This window comes from Buceros rhinoceros, unplaced genomic scaffold (assembly GCF_000710305.1).
Source record: "Buceros rhinoceros silvestris isolate BGI_N320 unplaced genomic scaffold, ASM71030v1 scaffold14670, whole genome shotgun sequence".
NCBI lineage: Eukaryota > Metazoa > Chordata > Aves > Bucerotiformes > Bucerotidae > Buceros > Buceros rhinoceros.
In genome coordinates, this window is record NW_010389179.1 from 7,750 (window position 1) to 28,194 (window position 20,445).

Genomic DNA, 20,445 nt, shown 5'->3' on the forward strand with positions numbered 1-20,445 from the left:
ACGGGGCCTGAATGGTCTTTCAATAACTTCATTTGTTTGGCCTTTTTTTTCTTCTTTTTCTTTTTGCCCTTTTTTTAAAAATTTTTCCATTTTTTAAACTGCAGGGTTTGCCTTTGGTCCACAGTTAAAAGGACACACAGCAGTGGAGCGCTGACTGGATGCAGCAGAATACATGAAAAGGACTTAAGTTATTGCAATTATAGTAAAAAAAGGCGGTGAGGGAGGAGGAGCGAACGCCCTTCTGTAAAGTAATCCTCAGGGTTTTTCTATGCATGAATCACTGCAAGTTTCCTATATTTAAAGTATATGAAAAGCCTGAAGTAACCCAAACCTAATGTGGTGATAAACCAAAGGATAAGCGATTCGAGTAGTATAGAAAGTAACGGCAGACAGCAGAGACCATACTGAGAAAGCAGAGGAGAGGAGGAGGAAGAGTTGTTACTAATAATCCCGATTCTTAAATAAAATTTTAAAAAGGAAAGAAAGCCACAAAAACCACCCAACCCAGAAAATACCCCCAAACAAATAAAAAAAAAAAATCCGTCAAAACCAAAACATAAGGAAAAGAAAAAAGGTTACATCCATGTTAGTCCCACAATATCACAGCTGCTCCTTGCAAAGGGAGTCCTAAAAAAGGAACAGTGAAGAAACTCGGTCTGATGCTCAGATGGAGGTGCCTCGGTCTGGGTCACTACCGATATTCAGCCCCAGAGTAGGAGTTGGTTGGTAAGGGATAGATGACATCGTTTTGATGGGGCTTCTGAAAAAGCCACCATTGGGTGCCCTGTGCCTGAAAGGGCCAGTTCGGTGCTCGGGCATGCTGCCGAAGGAGAAACCTGAAGCGGCTTTAGCAGACAGTGTGCGGCTCAGAGTCTGGATCTGTTCTGGTATGAAGGTGGTTGTGGTGATGTGAGTGTTTCTGAAGTCACTGATTTGCTCCAGTGCCTGACGTGTGGGTAAAGTGTCAATGTCCAGTGGGGTTAAGTCAATCGATGAGGTGGAGAACTGTTTATGGGGACTGTCATCGTCTGTGCAGAGGCTGTTCACGCGCCTGTGGAGGTGCTCCAGGTCGATCTCCTTGTCATCCTGGGGAATGAGAAAAACAAGAGGCACTGTTCACCATCACCATTTGTGCTGGGCTGAAGCTTCACAGTGTGATCAGAACTGCTCGGGAAGCACAACACACAATTAACGACAGCTGGCTCTTGGCTGACTATCTCTGTACGTCACCAGCAACTCCCTCACCACCAGAAGCTGGGTGGGCTAAGCCAAACTGAGGCAGACCCTCACACCACAGCTAACTTCAAACCCTGAACCAGAACAGTGAAACTCTGTCAGGAGGAGACAGGCTCAGAGCTACATGGGTTGGACTAGCAACAGCTGAATAGCAGTAAACTTTGTGCCATGAAAGCAAAGCAAGACCTCAGATGCCTGGGATGATGCCAGTTCTTCAACTCTGCAATAAGGACTAAATTTGAATGTCAATATGGGAGGTCTGAGGGATAAGGTTGCTGTCTTTGCCAGCATTCACCTTCTCAGGAGGGCTTAAGGAAGGCCTACAACCATCTCATGTTGCCTTTTGCTTTTATAATACAAATTGTGGTGTAGAAAAGCTGAGCTTCCAGACAAAAAAACCCAAACAAAACAAAAAACAAACCAAGAGCTGGTGACTCTCTGGCATCACCCAGAAAGCATCACACCAGGCAATTTTAAATTACGTTGTCAACAGAAGGATTAATTCTCCCCCTACCTACAAAGAAGCAATTCCACGATTCTGACGGAATTACGCTCTTGTGGGTAAGAAGGGGGCCTGTGGTATTTATTGTAATATGTCATCCCTCTTCTTACCTCTGTCCCTTTTCCTTCTTACATCTCTCCTCCCAGATAATTCAATTAAACAGGTTTGTTTGTTATAATTAAAAATTTAAATGCACGGAAGTTAAGAAAGAGAAGAACGACTTGGGTGACGCCGTAGATCACCTGTATTGTACATACATATTTCTACTGCACTGCAAAGCTTAATTCAAAGCAGCATTAAGTAAACACATACACGGGTATTCTCTCAGTCTAGGTAGCGCAGCTTATTCAGAACAAAAATCAGTTTCAACTAACCTTAAAATTTACCTTAATCTCTGTGAAATCTACTGGCTCTTCCAGGCCACTAGACATATCTCACACTCTAGGACCTCACAGAGGATAATTAGGCAGCCGAAAGATGTGCACTGACGACTTCCAGCCTTGATTACTGCAATTCAATGACTGGCTTGATCCAGAGCTCCCTGAATCAATGGCAAAGCTCCTAGTATACTGAATGGGCTTGAGATCCCTCCTTTGCCTAGGAATGAAGTCAAGCACTCTGAAAAAGTCCACACCTAGAACAAACTGCAGGAGTCCATCTACTTAGCAAAATGGATCACCGGATATTTGCACTGGTACCACGCCGAACACAGAGCCCAGCTGGAAGGAGGCCAAGAAGCCAGCTCCCCTCCAGGATCTTACCCTCCGGGGGCAGGGACAAGGAGACAAACCAGGGGAAAAGGGGCAGGGAATGGGGCATCACGCACCTCCCGGGAACTGTACGGTCGCCGACCACAGCAGCTTTGGTTTGGGCTCATCGCGGGGGTGGGGGTGGGGGTGTGAAATGCAGTGCTCGTTTCTCGGACTTGGCTTTCTGTTTACAGTTTATTCACATGTGGACATAGACAGGGATGCACATAACAACCACACAGGTGACACCAAAACCAAACGCATTCACCAAACGCTCTCTCCTAAAAAACTTTGGAGCTGCATGTGGATGCAGGAAAACTGGGGCCGCATTGGAAGCTAGAGAAATATACAGAGGCTCCGTTAGCGCGTGCAAGTCATGACTATGTCTCTGAGGGACAGTTCTGAATATTCTTCCGGGTTTTTGTGGGGTTTTTTGGTTGCCTTTTGTTTGTTTGTTTTTCTTTTTAAAGTTTGAAAAACATACAAATACTTTGCAATTTAAAATGGCAATTGGGAAACAATTGGAATTTCATTGCTTCTGAGCCTCTATAAGTTACTCAAAATATTCCTCTCGTACAGAGATGCATTTGGGGCTAGGGTCAGACCAGTGAAAATATATAAGCGGTGGTATTCTCCCATGCTCAGCCCACAACCCAAACTCCACCCAATCGATACACCAAAATGAGACCCACTCACAGTAAGATTGTGCATATCTCCATAAAATGATCTTTCCTCTTCTCTCTTGTGTGATCAGTAGTGAAATATTCAGCAGTTTTCACATTTAAATTATCATCAGGCTTCAGAGTCAACATCCCATTGAGATTACTGGGGCGGTTCACACTTCTCTCAGAGCTACTGTTTAAGGCTGTCTGCAGACTCAGGCAGACATCATTGAATGGATTACTTCTGGCACGCGACCGAAATGTTATCTTCGCAACCATAAGACAATTTTTTTCAGTATAAATGCTTGCATTCTGGAGCACAAGATGGCAGCCACCAGGAAAAAGGGTTGGCTTGCTGAACCACAAACTGGCCCAATCTGACCCCCGACTCTGGACTAGTGGCCTGGAAGAGCCAATGGATTTCATGGAAGCTAAAATGAATTTTAAGAAAGTTAGTTAAGATGTTTTTCTTTGCTGAATGACCCCCACGTTCAGGATAGTGGGGACATTCAGCACATACATCCACGTTAAACTCAGTTTTGAGCCAAGCTTTTCAATTTAGCATTGAGATGCAGTTTTAAATGCTAAGCTAATGACCACATTACAAAGATCAAGGAGGCCAAATTATACCATTTGTGGAAGGTATGTAGTTGAATTCCTCAGTGTTTGAAATTTGAAATAGGAAATCTTATAGTTAAAAGAATATCCAGGTAGGTTTTTTTTTTCCCTTTGTTGTTTATTTTTGCACCAGATAAATATGAAGTATGAAGTTCCGAAAGTTTGGGTAAACACCACTCTAGCAAATGTTAGGTTTTTAAAAATAATTTCCCAGTTAAAATTGCATGGTTTCCACTCCTGAGAAACCCAATTTAAAGACTAGAGATTCTTTTCTTTTTTTTTTTTTTTCTCCTTTTAATAATGGTCTGGTCAGATCTTGAACAAAAAAAGCTTGGGGATTAAAACAGGCAAGAAAAGTTTAAACGTATTCTAACATCAGTGCCAATGCTGTCTAATTAGGTAGTGTAATTAATCCTGCCTGATTACACAGCATTAGATTAGCAGGAATAAACACAATGGAGAAACTGCAGAGGAAGTGAGACCACTGCACACAAATTCACAGCAAAACCCCACAAGCTACACAGATGTGGCTAAGCTACACAGATAGAAAAGCTGTAATTGATAATGCTACATTAAAGCTCATATTTAGGTTCAGCTTCGGGCATTGCTGCCAAGAACATTTTAACTTTTTTGTTTTCCCCTAATTTTTTCCAGTATTTTGTAAAGACTTAATTATGAAGGTAAGAAATTTATTTTAAGGCTGCGTAAGGCTCAGATGGCTAGTAAAGGGACAGGTAGATGATTGCCACCGGAAGAAAAGTATTACACATGCAGGTGCAGAAGCAAGCTCAGCTCTGGTGTAAAATAACGCATCTCCCCATGGTCTCCATCCAAGCCTTTCTGAAACAAGTCTGTAGTGGATTTCAGAAATAAGTCTGGCCTGAATCTGAAAAATCTAACGTACACTTGCTTCCCTGGACTTCAGATCAAATAATGAGAATGAAGTTCATGAAGTCTCGAGAGGTTAACACTTCTTAAACAAGCTTCTCACCATTTTCAGAAGTTAACTACTGATTAAAGGGCTAAACTTTGCAAATCTATTTTGAAAGACTCAGCCACTGAGCTTAGGGGATATATTTTTCATGAAGCCAAGAAACCTTTGAACTTACTGGTGAGAATTAGCTCTCACCAATGGGAATAATTAACTAAATATCAATGTATTAATAATGTACTATTCTACACGTAACACTTGTGTTTTACTCAGAATAGTTACACATTTATACATCGTCAATATACTTTTTTTTTATTCAAGCTTTTCTAGAAAGAATAGCTAAGGAGATTTTTGAGGAACAACATTTACCTTGAAAATCGGGAAGCTAAGGAAATTTCTCTGAATTTGACTCCCCACCCTCTCTAATGCTATAAAGTCAGGGCAGCAATCTTCAGGGTGCATGAAAATTCCCCAGGAGAAATGGAGGGTCTAATACCTCTTTTGATGGAACCCGGGAGCCTTTCCTTTTATTCCACCATGTTTCCAACATTGCAATGAAACAGGATACGACAATCCCAGCAGCAAGGATGCAGAAAACACCTGCAAAACTTTTTATGTCCAGGGCACCTCCTTTCTGTTTGGTATCCACAGATGAGTAGAGATCGCATTGACCATTCTTTGGCCACCACTTATGCTTCAATATGTCCATGTCACCATTCTGCTGCAGCTCCAAAATCCTGGAGGAGAAAGCACAGAGTCAGGGGTTACAGTGGGGCAGTGCAAGCGGCACCTGAGAGTGGGAGGACATAATCTGACTACTTGTAACCTTCCCATCCGTCTTGGAAAGCCAAGCAGCCGATGAATCCGGATGGACTGATCTAGACAGAAAAGAAAGCTTGAATATGGGGTTGCCTGTAAGACTAAGCATAGGGGTATCTATGCTCACTCTAGATACCTGAAAGCACATACAAGTCTCTCTCTCCTTCTTTTGAGATCCTTAATGAAAACGCTTTATTTAATATACCTTGTTTTCTTAACTAGCTTTCACTACAAACTATGTCAATTGACTTTTGTTATTAGATACATTAGGACATTAGATATTTAATTATATATTTTGCATTTTAATTACTGGGAAAGATATGTCAATCAAAAACAAACAAACAAACAAAAAAAAGAGAAAACTCAGTTCCATTGTGAACAGATCTTATCAGGTTACCTACTTGCTGCTTTGGACAGAGGACAGAACTGTCTTAGCTGCAGTCAGTGATGACCTAAACTAATCTTGCTCAACAGGAGTGTGCAAGCTGCTGGTAAGTGATTTCCACAGGAAGGTTCTTTGCTGCAGAATTCACTCATTCTTACACCTACGTACCCAGCCCAGAGCCAAAGATTCACTGGGCAGCCTGCAAGGCCAACATATTTAGCTAGACTTCCTGTGGGATGAACAGTTTGAGAAATGAGAATTTTGTTTGCAAGAAGATTTTCATATTTAAAAAACACTGAGGAGAGTGTTTTTTTAAGAACATCCAGAAGTGACTAGACTAGCAGCTGGGTGCATCTGGTTGCCTAAAATAAAAAATTTCAATGATTACACTTAAAAAACATAAAACAGGAGAATGTTTTCCTTTATGTGATAAATTTGGTTTTCGCTTCAGTGTTGAAAGCAAACAATTACTTGTGCAATCATTTGACACGGCATGCAAAAATCCAAGCGCACACAAACCAGCAGAGGTCTGGGATGTTGTCTGAAGGGGGAAGTAAAGCTGTCCCAGTGACGCAGGGTTACCACGCCAGCCCAGTGCAGTGCTCTGCCTCAACCTCACAAGAAGGCAGCAGTATGAAAGGGAGTTTGAATGCACCTCAGAAGCCCAGGGCAGCTACTCCATTCAAAGATCACTCAACCTCTAACAGTACTTGAACCGGCCGGCATGTCAACGAAGGCACTAAGTTTTCTAGGGCACATCCAAACGACTGTGTACTTGTGCTGTGGTCCTGCCAGGACCAGGAGGCTTCATGCAACCATCGGTGGCTTAAATCCTAGCACAGCTCTGGAGAGAGCTATTGCTTCCTACTTCAGTCGTCGCCTCGTGTCCAGGCTCCCAGCCTGTGCAGAGAACTGCTTGTCTGCCTCTGTGCTGTACCAAAGGTTACAACGCCTTTGGAGAACAGACCGCAGGTGATGTGCGTCGCTTTGGAGATGCCAGAATCACCTTGTTTGTGCAGCTGTGCGTTTATAAAAAGTGAGACAAATTCTGTGCAACATCTGCTGAGAGTACATCGCTGAAGATCTAGCCCTGGAAAGTGGTGAACAAGGTCAGAGTTACCTGGGCTATGTTTTGAATTGTCCCAAACCCAATGTCAACTTAGGGAAGCCCCATCCTGAAGCTTCCTGAGAGGGCAGGGATAAGTCAAGGATGAGAGGAGTCTCGGTTTTGTTGCAAGAGGCAGAACAGCTTTTATATAAGAGACATTTGTGTTCAGAGGAGCTTTGGAGGCACAGGGACCATGCTGTCACTGCTGTCTACAGCTGCCTATTGGGAGGGTGTGGAGAAGCTGGAGCCAGACCCAGCAACAGGAAGAGACGAAACTGGGGCGAACTGGAACAAGAGCAACTCCAACTAGACAAAAGGAAAATAAGAAAGGTCAAAGACTGCAACAGAAAATTTCCAGCATCTCCATCCCTGGCCTCAAAGGCTCACTGGGCAAGGCCTAGAGTAACCTGACCCTGGTTACTGGACCTGCTTCAAGCAGAGTGCTGGTCTGCAGAGACCTCTGGAGGTGCTTTCCCACCATAATTACTCCTCTGCGACTGCAAACACAGTCCATACCCTATTTTCCATTGTGGCACCCAGTGCTTACAGACATAATTCACTGTAATTCTGGTCCTCCCTGCCCTAGCATCCTGCATTAGGACTCAACTTGCATATGTTGGCCCTAATGTTCCAGCCTCTCAGGTTAGCAGGCACAGCAGAGAGTCAGCATAAACAGAACCCTTTTGTGAAGTTCTTGGGAAGTAACAGAAGATCAATTTTTCATGTCCAATCCAAGCATTTAGCATATGTGTTTTTATAGTTCGGAATTACTGCGCTATGTACACGAGGCAACACTGCGGGGCCTATTTCTCCCAGCAGCTCAAATCCCTGAACAGGGCTATTTTCTCTCTTTTATTCAGTCAGTAATAGAATGAACCATCTAAATGATTGCTCTATTCTCATTAATTAAATGATTCTTCACTTGTCAGTGTAATTCCTGATTACACAAGACATCTTTTCAACAATAGGCATTTGCATAAAGACAGTGAACTCTAGCTTGCTCCTTAACAGAGATTTATTCCTAATTGTACTCCTACTAATTATTGGCAATTTTCTTTATGGATGTAACATGTAAGTTCAATTATTTAAAGGAAACCATAAAAAGCAGCAGAAACCAGGGATAGGAATTGTATCATCACATGGAAAAACTTGAGAAATGGTAAGCTTATAACAAAGCCTTGCAAAGCTGCAGCTGAAAACAGATGTTGAGATAAAATACGTATCAAGAGAAATTATAAAAGCATGAATATCTAACTGTATTAACTTCATACAGAGAAAAAGGGAGATCCCATTTCTGTTAGACTTAGTAAATACTTTGTCTCTGAATTCATCCGTTTGTGGAACCAAAATAACAGTTAAGATGATAGGAAGATTTAACACTACCAACTTGTTCCTAGTTAAGAAGCTTCCTATTTTTGCAGCGCATTTCCCAGAAATTAAAATCGTACTTTTATTGAAATTCCATTGAAAACAGCAGGAAGATGGGAGGTTTCTTGCAAGCAAGCGTGCGCAGCCACACAGGCACCGCTTCGCTTGCGTGCGGCAGGAGCTTCCCACACGATGGCACTCTCTCCATAAAAATGGGTGCTTTCGCTGCAGTGCTGGGTGGGTGCCCTGACACACTCTAATCAGGTACCTGTTGGGTGGCAGACACCACAGTCAGTTTGATATTTGATTTCCAGATTTAATAAACGACTAAAATAATAAAGCATTAACTAAGTGCTCTGAATGACAATGATGCGCTAAATGCTATAATTCCAGCAAACGCCTCTTCTCCCAAGTCCCAGATTTTTACAACTAGAACTTTTCCCTGTCAGGCTTGGCTTCTTCAAGCCTGCTGTGTTAGCATGGAGTAGTATTGCAGCACAAACCAGTAGCAAGACTGGTGGAAAGTAACACGTAGAGTGCAGGAGTTCCTGTTTTTTGAACTACCGCAGTCTTAAAAACCTTACAGAAGCAGCCTACATATTGACATGATCTGATTTGTCTGGAAAACATGACCTTTAAAACTTGTTTATGGATAGAGTGTGGGTCTTGATATATTTTGGTCTACCAGGCAAACTGTTACAGTAATATTTTTCAAGACAACGATGTAAAGTTAAGCTGCACAAAAGAAAGTGTCTGCATGTACTTTCACTAATTTGGCACTGAATTCACAGCGCTAAGAGACATCTAGCGGATATAAGCACGGAACACTAAAGTGCCTGTGGTTTCCAAATCTGACAGTGATGTGAACAAATCCTGGTGAATCAATGGGAGTAGGGCTGGATTCAACTCAGTAACTCCACACTTTGCTGCCAGTAGCAAAACGAAATTGTTTCCACAAAATACCCTCAGTCAAAAAATCCCAACTCACTATGTCAACAAGGTGTCACAAACACAAATTGAGACATCGGTGACAACACTTTTTTTAAATCTTGTTTCATTCTGAGTTACCAGTAGTGAGCAACAGATATCTGCAAGGCCATTTACAATGAGATAAAAATTGCCAATGCATAGTCTGAGATGTCAAAAGTTCCTGAATATTGGCTCCCTGCACCAGGAATTTGTTATCCAGAGGGATAACTTCACCATCAGCACTGACAAGGAAGCGTAGATGATGAGGCGCTACTCTGGCTCTGAAGGATCAGGATGCTGCAGAGGAGAGGTGTGCAGAGCCGTGCAATGAATGCCCACTGTCAAAAAAAGAGAGAAAAAGTAAAGTAAATTAAAACCAAAAAGTTACGTGTACCTCAGTGGGCTGCTCCTTGGAAGCCCAAGTCACGGTCCCAGCCCCTGCACCAGCTCCCAGGGAGCTTCTGGGTAGCTCTCATGGGTCACGTTTGGGAGTGCTTGGTGCCCGGGACAGCGATAGGTGGTTAAGCTATAAGCTGCTGTAGCTAGCCAAGAGTCAAACTGCTTGGACAAAGCTCCACACCAGAGCTTTTCTAACAAAAATCTGGTACTAATTGTTCATAGAATTCAGTTCCCTTCTTGTAAAACAAGATATCAAACTAATTTGTGACCATCTTTCACTGATTAAAGTAGACATGTAGGAACACACAAAGAGTTGTATTTTTGTTTGTTTGTTTTAGTGAAGTGACCACCTAAACTCTTCTTATCCAGAGCAATAACTGGAGTAATGACAACTCCTATGGCTCCAGGATTTGGTAAAGCAGGCCCCCATGTCAGCGGGGGAGCAGCTTTCATAGGTGCCATCTGCAAGGCTGGCTCAGAACTGTGGTGTGGCAGAGGGATGGCTGCTGCCTGGCCCAGCTTGCTGCCTCCCACCTGGAGAAGAAGCAAGCTCAGCAGTGGGGAAGGAAACAGGGAATCAGGATGAAGACAAGCAAGTAGGACGCTCTTTGGGGGTCCTTCTCTCCTCCTTCCCCATCAGCAGCACTTCATTGTCTCACTGAGACCTGATGAGTTTTCATTATGTTGACCTCATCCCTGGAGCCTTGAAAGAGCTGCAGGTTGATGAACAAAGCCTTGAGTTAGATGCTAACCCCAGTGCCAACAATTATTGTCACTCCTCAGCTGCCAAATAAATCATGTTTGCATCATATTACAGCTACGGACCATTATGAAGCTGCTGAGGAAAGTGAAGGATATATCTGTATTCGCCTACAGGAGAGGGATATTCCTGTGTAGTTTTGTCTTGCTCAAACACACAGAATAAAGAGATAGGGAATGGTCAGAAATAAAACTGAGATATGTTTAGAGAGCTGGTGGGAGGTTGTTCATCCAGAAATGGCTGCCTGCCCAGCTCCAGCTGCACTATCCAGTTAGCCATCCCTAGACCTAAGCCTAGAATTAAAAGAGACACCAGATTATTGAAAAATACAGCCCAGAGGTGATGGAGGTGAGGGAAGGTGTAGGGCAGAATTAAGCTGTCCCAAGGTGAAAGAAAGAGGGGATCAACGTCAGTGCTCGCCCCTGAGCAGACCAGGGGTGCTAGGAGAGCTTGCAAGATAAGCAAAGTACCTGGAGGCAGAGAGACAATTGCTATTCAAGACCTTCCTTCGACTACAGCTCTTGATAGCTGTAAACAAAAATGATGGTTTTGAGGGGACTGTTTCTATGGGGTTTTTTTTAGGCCAGCATTTTAATGAGCTGCCAATCATGGGGTCCACGAGAGGAAATCTTTCACACTAGCCAAATGCAGCTTGGGCTGCCAGATTAGACAAAGCTGTGCTCCCTCTCCACCTGTGTCCACCACTTAATCCAGCAAACGAGTGCCCTTGGGTCCAGCTGTGAAGCCTGTTTTCTGCAGGGACTCCAAGCAGACTTAAACCCAACTAACCTGTGCCCCATGAGGGTGTGCAGGTGGTCGCCTTCTAAACTGCCCTTCAGCAGTGCTCAGCGTCACACTGCTGGCACTAGGAAGTCAGTGCGCAGAAACAAGGATAAGCATCTTGCTTTCTAGATGTGACAGAAGCAGCAGCAAACTAGACCTGCCGTTCAGCATTCAGGATTTGCCTATCGAACAATATTAAAAGGGAGAAAGCAGCTGACCACCAGTTTTGCTCAGCAATAAACCATAAGCTTCAGAAGATGCAGCACTCATGACCCCTATCCCATAGATTAGTATTACTTTATTCAAATTAGTAACCTTCTTTTTACTCAAATCTGTTAAACTTACATGGACACTCTCTCTCAAATACAGAATGCTAAACTTAAATGAAGCAGATTCTTTATTAATAAGAAATGAGATGTTAACTATATTTGTAATACAACTGGGGTGGACTTTATAAGAGCAGCTCTATAATAGTTTTATACAAGCTGCCCAGTTTTGCTGAATACCAACAATTTGGAAACCTAGACAAAGACAAAAATCAAGTTATTCAAGATCTTCTGCTTATTTTTAATAAAGCAAAAGTTGAGGTGGGCTTAACTGGCATTTCACTAAGCAGATCTTTCCTGCTCAGGAGAAAGTAACGATAAAAGTGTTAGTACAGCCAGCCACCTAAATATCCTGAGTTCATTAAGCTCAGCGCTGTTATGGTAAACACCAAATTAATTCATTATGGCAAGTCATGGTACACTGCCAACCTTACGAAAGCAAAGAAATGTACTTTCAAGGTATATTGGTTCCTGTGCACTACCCGTATTCCAGTCCTCTTTCAGAAAATTACTTGAAAAGTGACAGTTACTAAGCTTTATAAAAAGCTCAGTACTTCATGGTCACATGAATGCCTGGGGCCTAATTTCCTTCTTGCTTGCATTAGCATAATCTAAAAGCAAGTCTGTGCGTGTGAAGGCAGGGGCAGCTCGTGGAGTGTGCAGAAGAACGAAGCAGACTTTGGCGTGCTCCCCATGACAGGTCTGCACCGCCTTTCCTTGGCTTGCACTGGGAGTCCGTCCTGCCAACTGCCACGCTTCCAACATTGTCTCTGAGCTCCAAAGGCCAGCTGTGATGTTGTGCACGATTGCCGTGGAACAGAGATAGCACTCCTTCCTAAAATAACACTTTCTGCAAACGGTGCCCTACGATAATGATTGTGCCACACTGGAGGTGTTCATAAATGCTGTTTGGACTACACAAGGAGACGGTATGATTACACACACGTAGCCTGAGTCACAGACCCTAAGATGCATGTATGCAAACCAGTAGTTCTTTTCAGAACTGAAATAACTGATGATTTCACACAAAAACCCGCAAGTCTCAATGTCCAAAGTCAGTGGGAGTTTCATTATTAACTTACAGACAGCAGAGACCAACACAGAGCACACCAGGGAACCCAACTGTTCTGGTTAGGCTGTGACAAAAGTGGTGTCATTCTACATCAGTACAGGATACCCAGATGTTGAAAGTACAGGAGCCAAACTTTGAAAGCTTGGAAAGCGCCCTTCCACTCACCGCGTATTTCTTAGTCGACTGTCATCTCCCCAAAATGGCACCTGACCGAACATTTCCTGTGTCACTTGTCAATTGCCCCCTGCCCGAGAAGCCCTGTGGCCAGCAAGCCACAAGTAAAGACTTGCTCTCCTGCTTGGCAGGAGAAAGCAAGCATGTGAAAAAAGTACTTTAGTTTCACTTTGTTATTGGGTCCTCCCGCCCCACCCTGAGATGGAAATGGACACTTATTTGGGTCAATTACTATTAAATGGAGTTCATTCTCAGATTTTTTTAACAAGGTGGTAAATTAATCACCAAAAGTTTTCATTCAGAAAACACCAAAATGAAATGTTAAAACATTTTTCTCTTAGGCAAAAAAAAAAAAAAAAAAATTAAAAAAAAGTTAGCTCATAAGGAGTAACTTTAATCTGTTTAGACCATCTGCTGATGTCCTACAAGAAGGACAAATAAACAAGGAGTTCACTGAACCTGATCCAGCACTGAATGAATATGCAAGCCTCATCTTCGGCTAAGAAGCAATTACTGAGAAATCAAATTACTAACAAGATTAATCTTAAGACTTGTGGTGACTAGCGAACTTTAATTTTTATATATTGTATATGTTTATGCTACCTTCAAAAGTCAAGCACTCATTAGGGCGATGATGATATAGTTTTTGCTAATACTGAAGTTGGGCTCCAATGAATTGATAACGGAGAATAAAAGCAAGCCAAAAAGATGCGAGAGCTGAGAAGGAAAAGACAACAGAGACCCAGCACATATCTGCAGTCAAAAAGGGAACACCTTGGGCGGTGTCTGAAAATGTCAGCATCATCCTTAGGCACACTGTGATATTTGGGTTATTGGGTGCAGAGAAAGATCTTTCACTATTGTGTAAGAATCTGGAAATGATCGTCTTTGCTTGGAGTCATGCTTCAGGCAGTGCAAAGCCTCGTTCGTATACAAACTACCTACACCCACGTTTTGAGAAACAGAAGCCATATCAGTCACATTAAGTCCTGTTAACTGACAGTGTAGAACAGCTCATTTTTAAAGGAAGAGACCTAGGTGGCACTTGGATGTTTGACATTTATCTGCTATTCACATAAGCAAAGACGACAAAATATATAGCTGATGAGTCTCTTTTTAAAATTTCGTCCTTAAGCCCTTAAAAATTAAAAGCAAAACCTTCAAAGCTTTTTTTCCCAGTAGCGTTTAAATGAATGACTTACATAGCTTTAAATTACTGATTTGGGTTCTTTATAATCCAAATGATATCTAAATCAAGCTATCTCCAAGGTGAACAGAGCTGTTGATAGAAGAAGCTAGAAATATAAATACAGCATCTGAAGATCAAATTACTGCAATGTGTTTGTGTCTGAAATTTGATGTTTAAAAATATCTCGAAGGCTTTTATCTCCTAGATACTTGGTTACAGTAGTGAAAGCTTCCCAGATTTATTCCCATCCAGGGTTTTGAACCAGTACTTCTGAACATGAACACTGCACTAACCACCATTATACATTGCTGTCATAATGAAGAGAGCCCTCTCCAAACAGTCATTTGGACACTGACAGTGAAAACGTTTAAGATCTCATGTGATATAATGCTGCTTCAACATTTAATTTAATTTGTTCTCCCAAGCAAAAGCCTTTCGTAGAGGAACCATTTCTAGAGACATTCCTGAAATACATTTCTTTAAAGCCTTTCTCAAACCGTACTGATGAACGCTCTTCAAATACCCACAGCAGCATAGTGGCTGTCTAGGGAAGCCTAAGGAATTGCCACAGTTTGCCTAGGAAATCAGGAGAGTCCCTGCTAAGTTTACAGGGCACACTGCAGAGTGAACTTGACCATCCTTACAAAAACCTCACGATTTCTTACACTAAATCTTGTAGTTTGAGACATGCTACTCCTGCTGTTTAAGCTAAACGTGTGTCAAACCACACTTCTGACATCAGCCTGACCCAAGTTACAAATAGATCTGCCTGAGGTGGGTGTTCCTGGAAAAATTGCCGAGGGCACCTCAGTGGCTCTGGCGCTGGCTCTACCTGCTCTCCCTCCTTTCCAAGGTGCATCAGGTAAGCCTTTCTCAGAGATGCAAGAGATCACAGATTTCTCTACCTTGATGATCAGTCAGAGCTTTTCACCTCTCCTGGGTTAGAAGGGAGCGACAGAAGATACAGTACAGCTTTGCAAGCAAAGAGGCTGCTTGACTGCTGTGCTACCCTCAATCTGTGCGCAGCCCTGACCGATGCAACACGTTGCTGCTGCCTTTCCTAACGGTGCTGCTCTCGTGTATGGGGAGATGGGCTAGGAATTGGCCTAGCTGCTCTTCTTCACCAGACCTAGCGATTACCTTCAATTAACAGATCAGTGTGCCAGACTGCCAGCACTGCGTCGGCAGGATTTCTGCCAACTGGAGACCTTGCAAACAGATTTTGGAGCATTTTTCAGTGCCCTTGCAGGGCTACCAATGAGACAGAGAGGTGAAGCAGCCTGGCATGGAAACCCTGCTAGCTACTGGAGGTAACAGAAGTTAATAATTGATGGTTTATTGCCCACCTTCCACTGCAGTGCGTGTCCTGAGGGGCTGCAGCCTACTTTGCATGATAGGAATCAGGGCTTTAAGAAGGCTGGTGTTTACCAGCAGGATCACATTATGTGAGATTTCCACATTACAGAGAAATGTGCTGATAAGAACAGAGTGCTATTCAATCTGGAGAGCAAGCTGTGGGAGGACCAAGAGTTTGTTCTTTTAATAACAGCATCTCCCTGGTGATGCTGCAGTTTTTCCAGAGCCCCAGCCAGCAAGCTTGGCTGTATTCTTGTCTCCCAAACTTTGCCTAATCAAGTCCTCTGATCCCTTCTGCACTGCCATAAGCAAGGGCTGAACCTGTTGATGGGCATAACGGGTTTTCTTTTCAGGCCTCCGAACCAGACAACGCAATCCAGACCTACCATTACTTCTGCTGGAGGAAGCAGAGCAGAAGAAATTGGCAGGAGGATCTGAAACCTTGCATTTCACCTTATACCTATTTTCCTCCTCTCAAATCTAGGCCCATATTATTCACACAAACTTGAGGGATGTCTGTTCTGTGCAAAACAAGTCTGTTGGGCAAAACACGCCAGCAGCAGGGCCACTAGCATACCTGTCTTCTGTCAGACATTTCAGCCCAGGCAGCAGCAGGAGGAAGCAACTGCTTTTCTGGGAAACTAATCCATTCAGGTCAGGACGAAGGCTTTTCCATAAAGTAAGAGGAGTAAATAAGAGTAAGTAGAGTAAGATTAAGTTCTTGCCATCTGCCAGAACATACCCCTCTGATAAGCTGTATTTCTAATATTTCATATAGGTGCGTCCAATAATTACATTCACAGAGGAGCGTGTTAGAAACAATGTAAACAGGAGAAGTCTCAAGGAGTGATCTCAAATTTTAAAATGAGTATTTAATAAAAAAATCAGCTTCCAGTATGATTTTAAGTTGTTTGACACTGTGGCAAAATTTAGTGATTTTCATGAGGAATTCTCGTTTCTTCCGCTGCATATATTGATAGTCAACACCCACGTGGTTAAACCAAGTCATTTTAAACATTTTATTCTTAGAGGTAAGCAACACAGTTTCAGTATTTAGTTTTTTAGTCTTAGAGCCCCTAATAGTTTCTTAGCGTTTGGAGGTTTTCTATGTTTTTAGAGGTGTGAGGGGTTTTTTCCACCCTCACCAATCTATTGATAACTGACCTGAAGACTGTATTCCATTCAGCTCAGGGGAGGAGGAGACACACAAAACCTAAGCTTGCATAGCAATGACAGCACACATAACTTGTATCCTAAAAGTGTTCTACAGCTTGACAAACCAAATCTGCCATTACAGGAGATGCCTTGAAGCAAAAGTCTCCCACAGTCAGCCAGACCAGATAATGGGCACACTTACCCTCCATTATTGTACCCACTGTCACTTCTTTTATAAAATGATTATTCCCACTTGCAGTTACGCAATTTCTAGCATCCAAATCTCACAGGAGCAAGCTTGGGGGCAAACAACTGAACGTTTCCTTCCTTCTCCCTTTCCTCCCTCTCCAGGAGGCACAACCCACAGAGCAGCTTCCCGCAGGGACCGGGAGCCCAGGCTTGCTCATGCTCTCGTGACACCATGCCACAGCAGGCTGGCATGGTTTGCTACTGCTGACAGAGAGCAATGCTAGGGTTTGCCGAGTAACCTTACAAAGCGTAGCCCACAATTTTCTGGCTTTTTGCCAGATAAACTGCAGTCAAAAGAAATAGCCCCAGAAATAGAACACAAGACTCTCCTAGGTGCTATTCTACCAACTCCCCTCTGCAGAATGCCAGTGGCTTTATAGGGAATTTAACAATTTTATAGTGTAGGTCAAAACCAAGAGACTTGGCACTGAGATTTGATTTGGATAAGCTGGTGACCCTGCTCAGACAATCTGTGCATACCTTTTTCAAGATTAAGGGCATGAGGTCAAATTCTGCAGCTTCTTTTTGATAGCACAGAGAAATAAGCTCCTTCTTTCTGCCAGCAGATGCAGATCCAAGAGCCAGGCAAGGGCTCCTGCTCGACGTTGCTCAGCTCAGAGCACAGGGGAGGTTTTGTGACAACCTGGTCCCATCAGAGAGTCTCTCTAGCGAGATCCGCTGCAGTCAAAAGTAGAGTTTGGAAGAGAGATATAAGAGAAAGGGAGCCATATTAAAAAATTGAAGTCCAAGTTTAGACAAAGAATCAAGACTATCCCAACTTCTCTTTAAAAACTGTCTGGCAGGAGAGATGGGAGTGTGAATGGTAGGATATCCTCAACCCTAATTCCCCAGTTCCAGAAAGTAAAAGTGTATTTGTGGAAGGGCAAAGGAGCATATTAACAGGTTCTTATTTTTACCCAGCCAGTTCACCTTTCTCTACCTCTGTGTCAGATAGAAAATTAGGATTCCGCCGAATGGCCCCATCACCATGCTGCAAATTCACAGCTGCAGAAGGTGAAGCACAGTAAATCACTGTCCTCTCACTGAGAGCTGCCATAAATAACGACACAGGAGTTCTCCCCCTGCAATCAGCAGCTGCCTGCAACTGCTGGGAGCAGAACTGTAACACAGCCCCTAGGCAGGGAATGGAGAGAAAGTAAAACAGAACGGTCTGAAAAATAAGATCCTAGCATTTATCATCACGTTAACTTGTAAGCCTTTCAAAATATTTGCCTCTTCTCTCCCACAGGAGAATTTCTACAAGCAAGTTGTCATAACTTCAGACAAATTTCAAGAACACACTATGTTAATTTTCTAAAAGTACCTAATCCTAAAAGTATTTGCATTAACAGCAAGTCCTATCGCTCCACTTTTACCGAGGAGAAAGCTGAGGAAGAGGCTGCGAAGCAGGCATGCCAAGATCAGACCTCAGGTGGGTGGTGGAAGCAGTGGCTGAAGCCAGTCCCTACTCTGTTACCTTTAGCAGAAGGTACATTTATTTGTTCTCCTAAGAGAAGGGGGAAAAAGAGAAGGCAAGGAAAAAGAGCAGTTTGACAGGCCACATGGCAGGTGGAAAAGGCCACAGATGTGACAGTGTATTAGCCATGACTTCCTGAGCAAGCGGTTTGTCAGCTCTATTGCTCAGCCTCTACATCAATGACAGCTTTTGAAGGCTCATGCTGCAGCACAGCCTCTCTCTTCCTGTCACAGGCATGTCCCAACCACAGGCACAGTCCCAGGGTTACCGGCAGGGCCAAACTCCAGGCAGACTTGGCCTACAGAGGAACCCCAAGGTGATGGGCTGAAGGGCAGCTGGGTGCTACTGCAGCCCCCCTCCAGCTCTGGAGGGATTAGAGCATCACCAGTGGACAGAAACACAAGGGGGTGATGGAGAAAGGAACTGAGATCTTTCTCTGTGCTCTCAGCAAAGTTGTAACATTTCCCACCCCTTTACAGCACCACTTGGTACCCTGAAGCTCTGCACCGTTCACACCTTGTATAATGTGCTTGTCCATAACTACAATTTTTTCACCTAATTTGGGTCAGGCCTTGCAAATACCTGAAGACAAGCTCCAGGGGATACTTGTCTCCCTGGGAGCACTTGATTGAAGAGAGATCAAGGACATGTATTGCAGTCCCTCTCACAGCCACTGCCTGCAGCTGAGGGTAAATAGCTAAAGACCTAAGGCACCCTCAGAATCATTCCTCTCACACCGGGCAAAAAGTAGGAGCAAGGGGTTTTTTTGCAGTGCATTCATGCTACTCTAAGATTCATATAATTCTGATCAACTATATAAACCAGCTTTAATTAGGATTTTGCTAATCACCAAGCAGGTGGCTAAAGTTTCCCGTGAATATCTTTCTAGCCAGCATGAGAGCAAAGTGCCAGAGTTCTGTAAACAAAGATGTACCTAACCTCTGAGAACTGATTTAAAAAAAAAGAAAAATCCTCCAGTTACCTTCAGTAATGGCTGCGATTGACTGTGGAGACAATGGGGACAGAAGGTACTTTCCATGGTGATTGCTATAGGGATAGTTAGGGCTGAGCAGATTCCACAGAGGGTTTTTCGTTTAGGCTAGTTTCTGATTTTTATTTAAATTATAAACTAAGATTTTTTTTTAACCTTCCTTCCAATCCTCTGTTTTTAGTTAGGCTTCAGGTCAAATTGGATATTCTGGCCAAATTTCTCAGAGAAAAAATATATACGCAGAATGTAGGCAAACTGGGCTCCTACAGTGTTTGCCCCATTCAAAGCACGAACTGGAAGCCAGATCTCTTTTATAACGGGGATTATCAGGTAGAGAAGATAAATCATGCCAGAGACCACGATAAGAAACTCCTGCCCCTGCAATTAAATCTCTAGCTTAGGAAGCTGCTGCAGGGTGCGAGAAAATCAGATATAGGAATCTGCCTGTGTTAAGGGGAGCTGCAAGTCTCTGGAAAGAACAGACACTGAAGCTTTGTTTTCTCCTTATTTTTTCGTCCTCTAAATCAGATTTTTTTTCTTTCCAGGCAGCTCTTCCAAAAAATGGAACTAAATAGCCATTTCGCTATTGGAGAGGGCCACCTTCAGCTGTATTGCTGTTGGACCAGAGCCTACACTAGCCACTCATCATCCTCTCTGGATGTAGGAGGGTACAGATACAAAAGGGCAAAGCTCACCCATGCTGCCTGCTAAAGAAGAGAGATTAGAAAGATTATAGAGGGCTGGCAGCAGCACAGACGACTTTTCAGAGACCAGAGAAAACACCCTGCCTCCCAACACCTACCTCCTCCCCACTTCCACGTCTTAGAACCAGCAGAGTTCTGCAGACCAGGAGATCTCAACCAGCACCATGTTGAGCACGTGGCCATGCTCCTGCTCTGGGAATAAACCACCACCTGCTGCCCCAGGGGCTCATCACCATGGGCTGTGTCTTTTTATTGTGTAATTCCAATTACAGGTGAATGGGATGAAAGAAAATGGAACCAGCTGCAGAACAGGCCAGCAGAGACTTTCCTCTTGCTGGAAACAGAAGGAAGCACAGCAAGGCAGCAACTAGTGTAACAGAGGTGGGAGGCACGTTTTTTTTTTATGCCACTGCTGGCAGAGGGGAAGGCCAGGCCAGACAGCCCAGCACAGAAATCTTTTGCA

General features: G+C 43.4%; 1 protein-coding gene across 1 annotated transcript in view; it reads right to left on the reverse strand.

Annotated features, from left to right (window-relative positions):
• Positions 1 to 663: 663 nt before the first annotated feature.
• LOC104490995 (glutamate receptor ionotropic, delta-2) overlaps positions 664 to 20,445 on the reverse strand; it is a gene marked incomplete at its 5' end in the record, with an annotated part of 102,316 nt that continues 82,534 nt past the window's right edge. Inside the window, 2 exons of the mRNA XM_010133352.1 lie at positions 664 to 1,086; positions 5,195 to 5,435. Coding sequence (XP_010131654.1) covers positions 664 to 1,086; positions 5,195 to 5,435 — 664 coding nt within the window. The remainder of the gene's footprint in view (positions 1,087 to 5,194; positions 5,436 to 20,445) is intronic.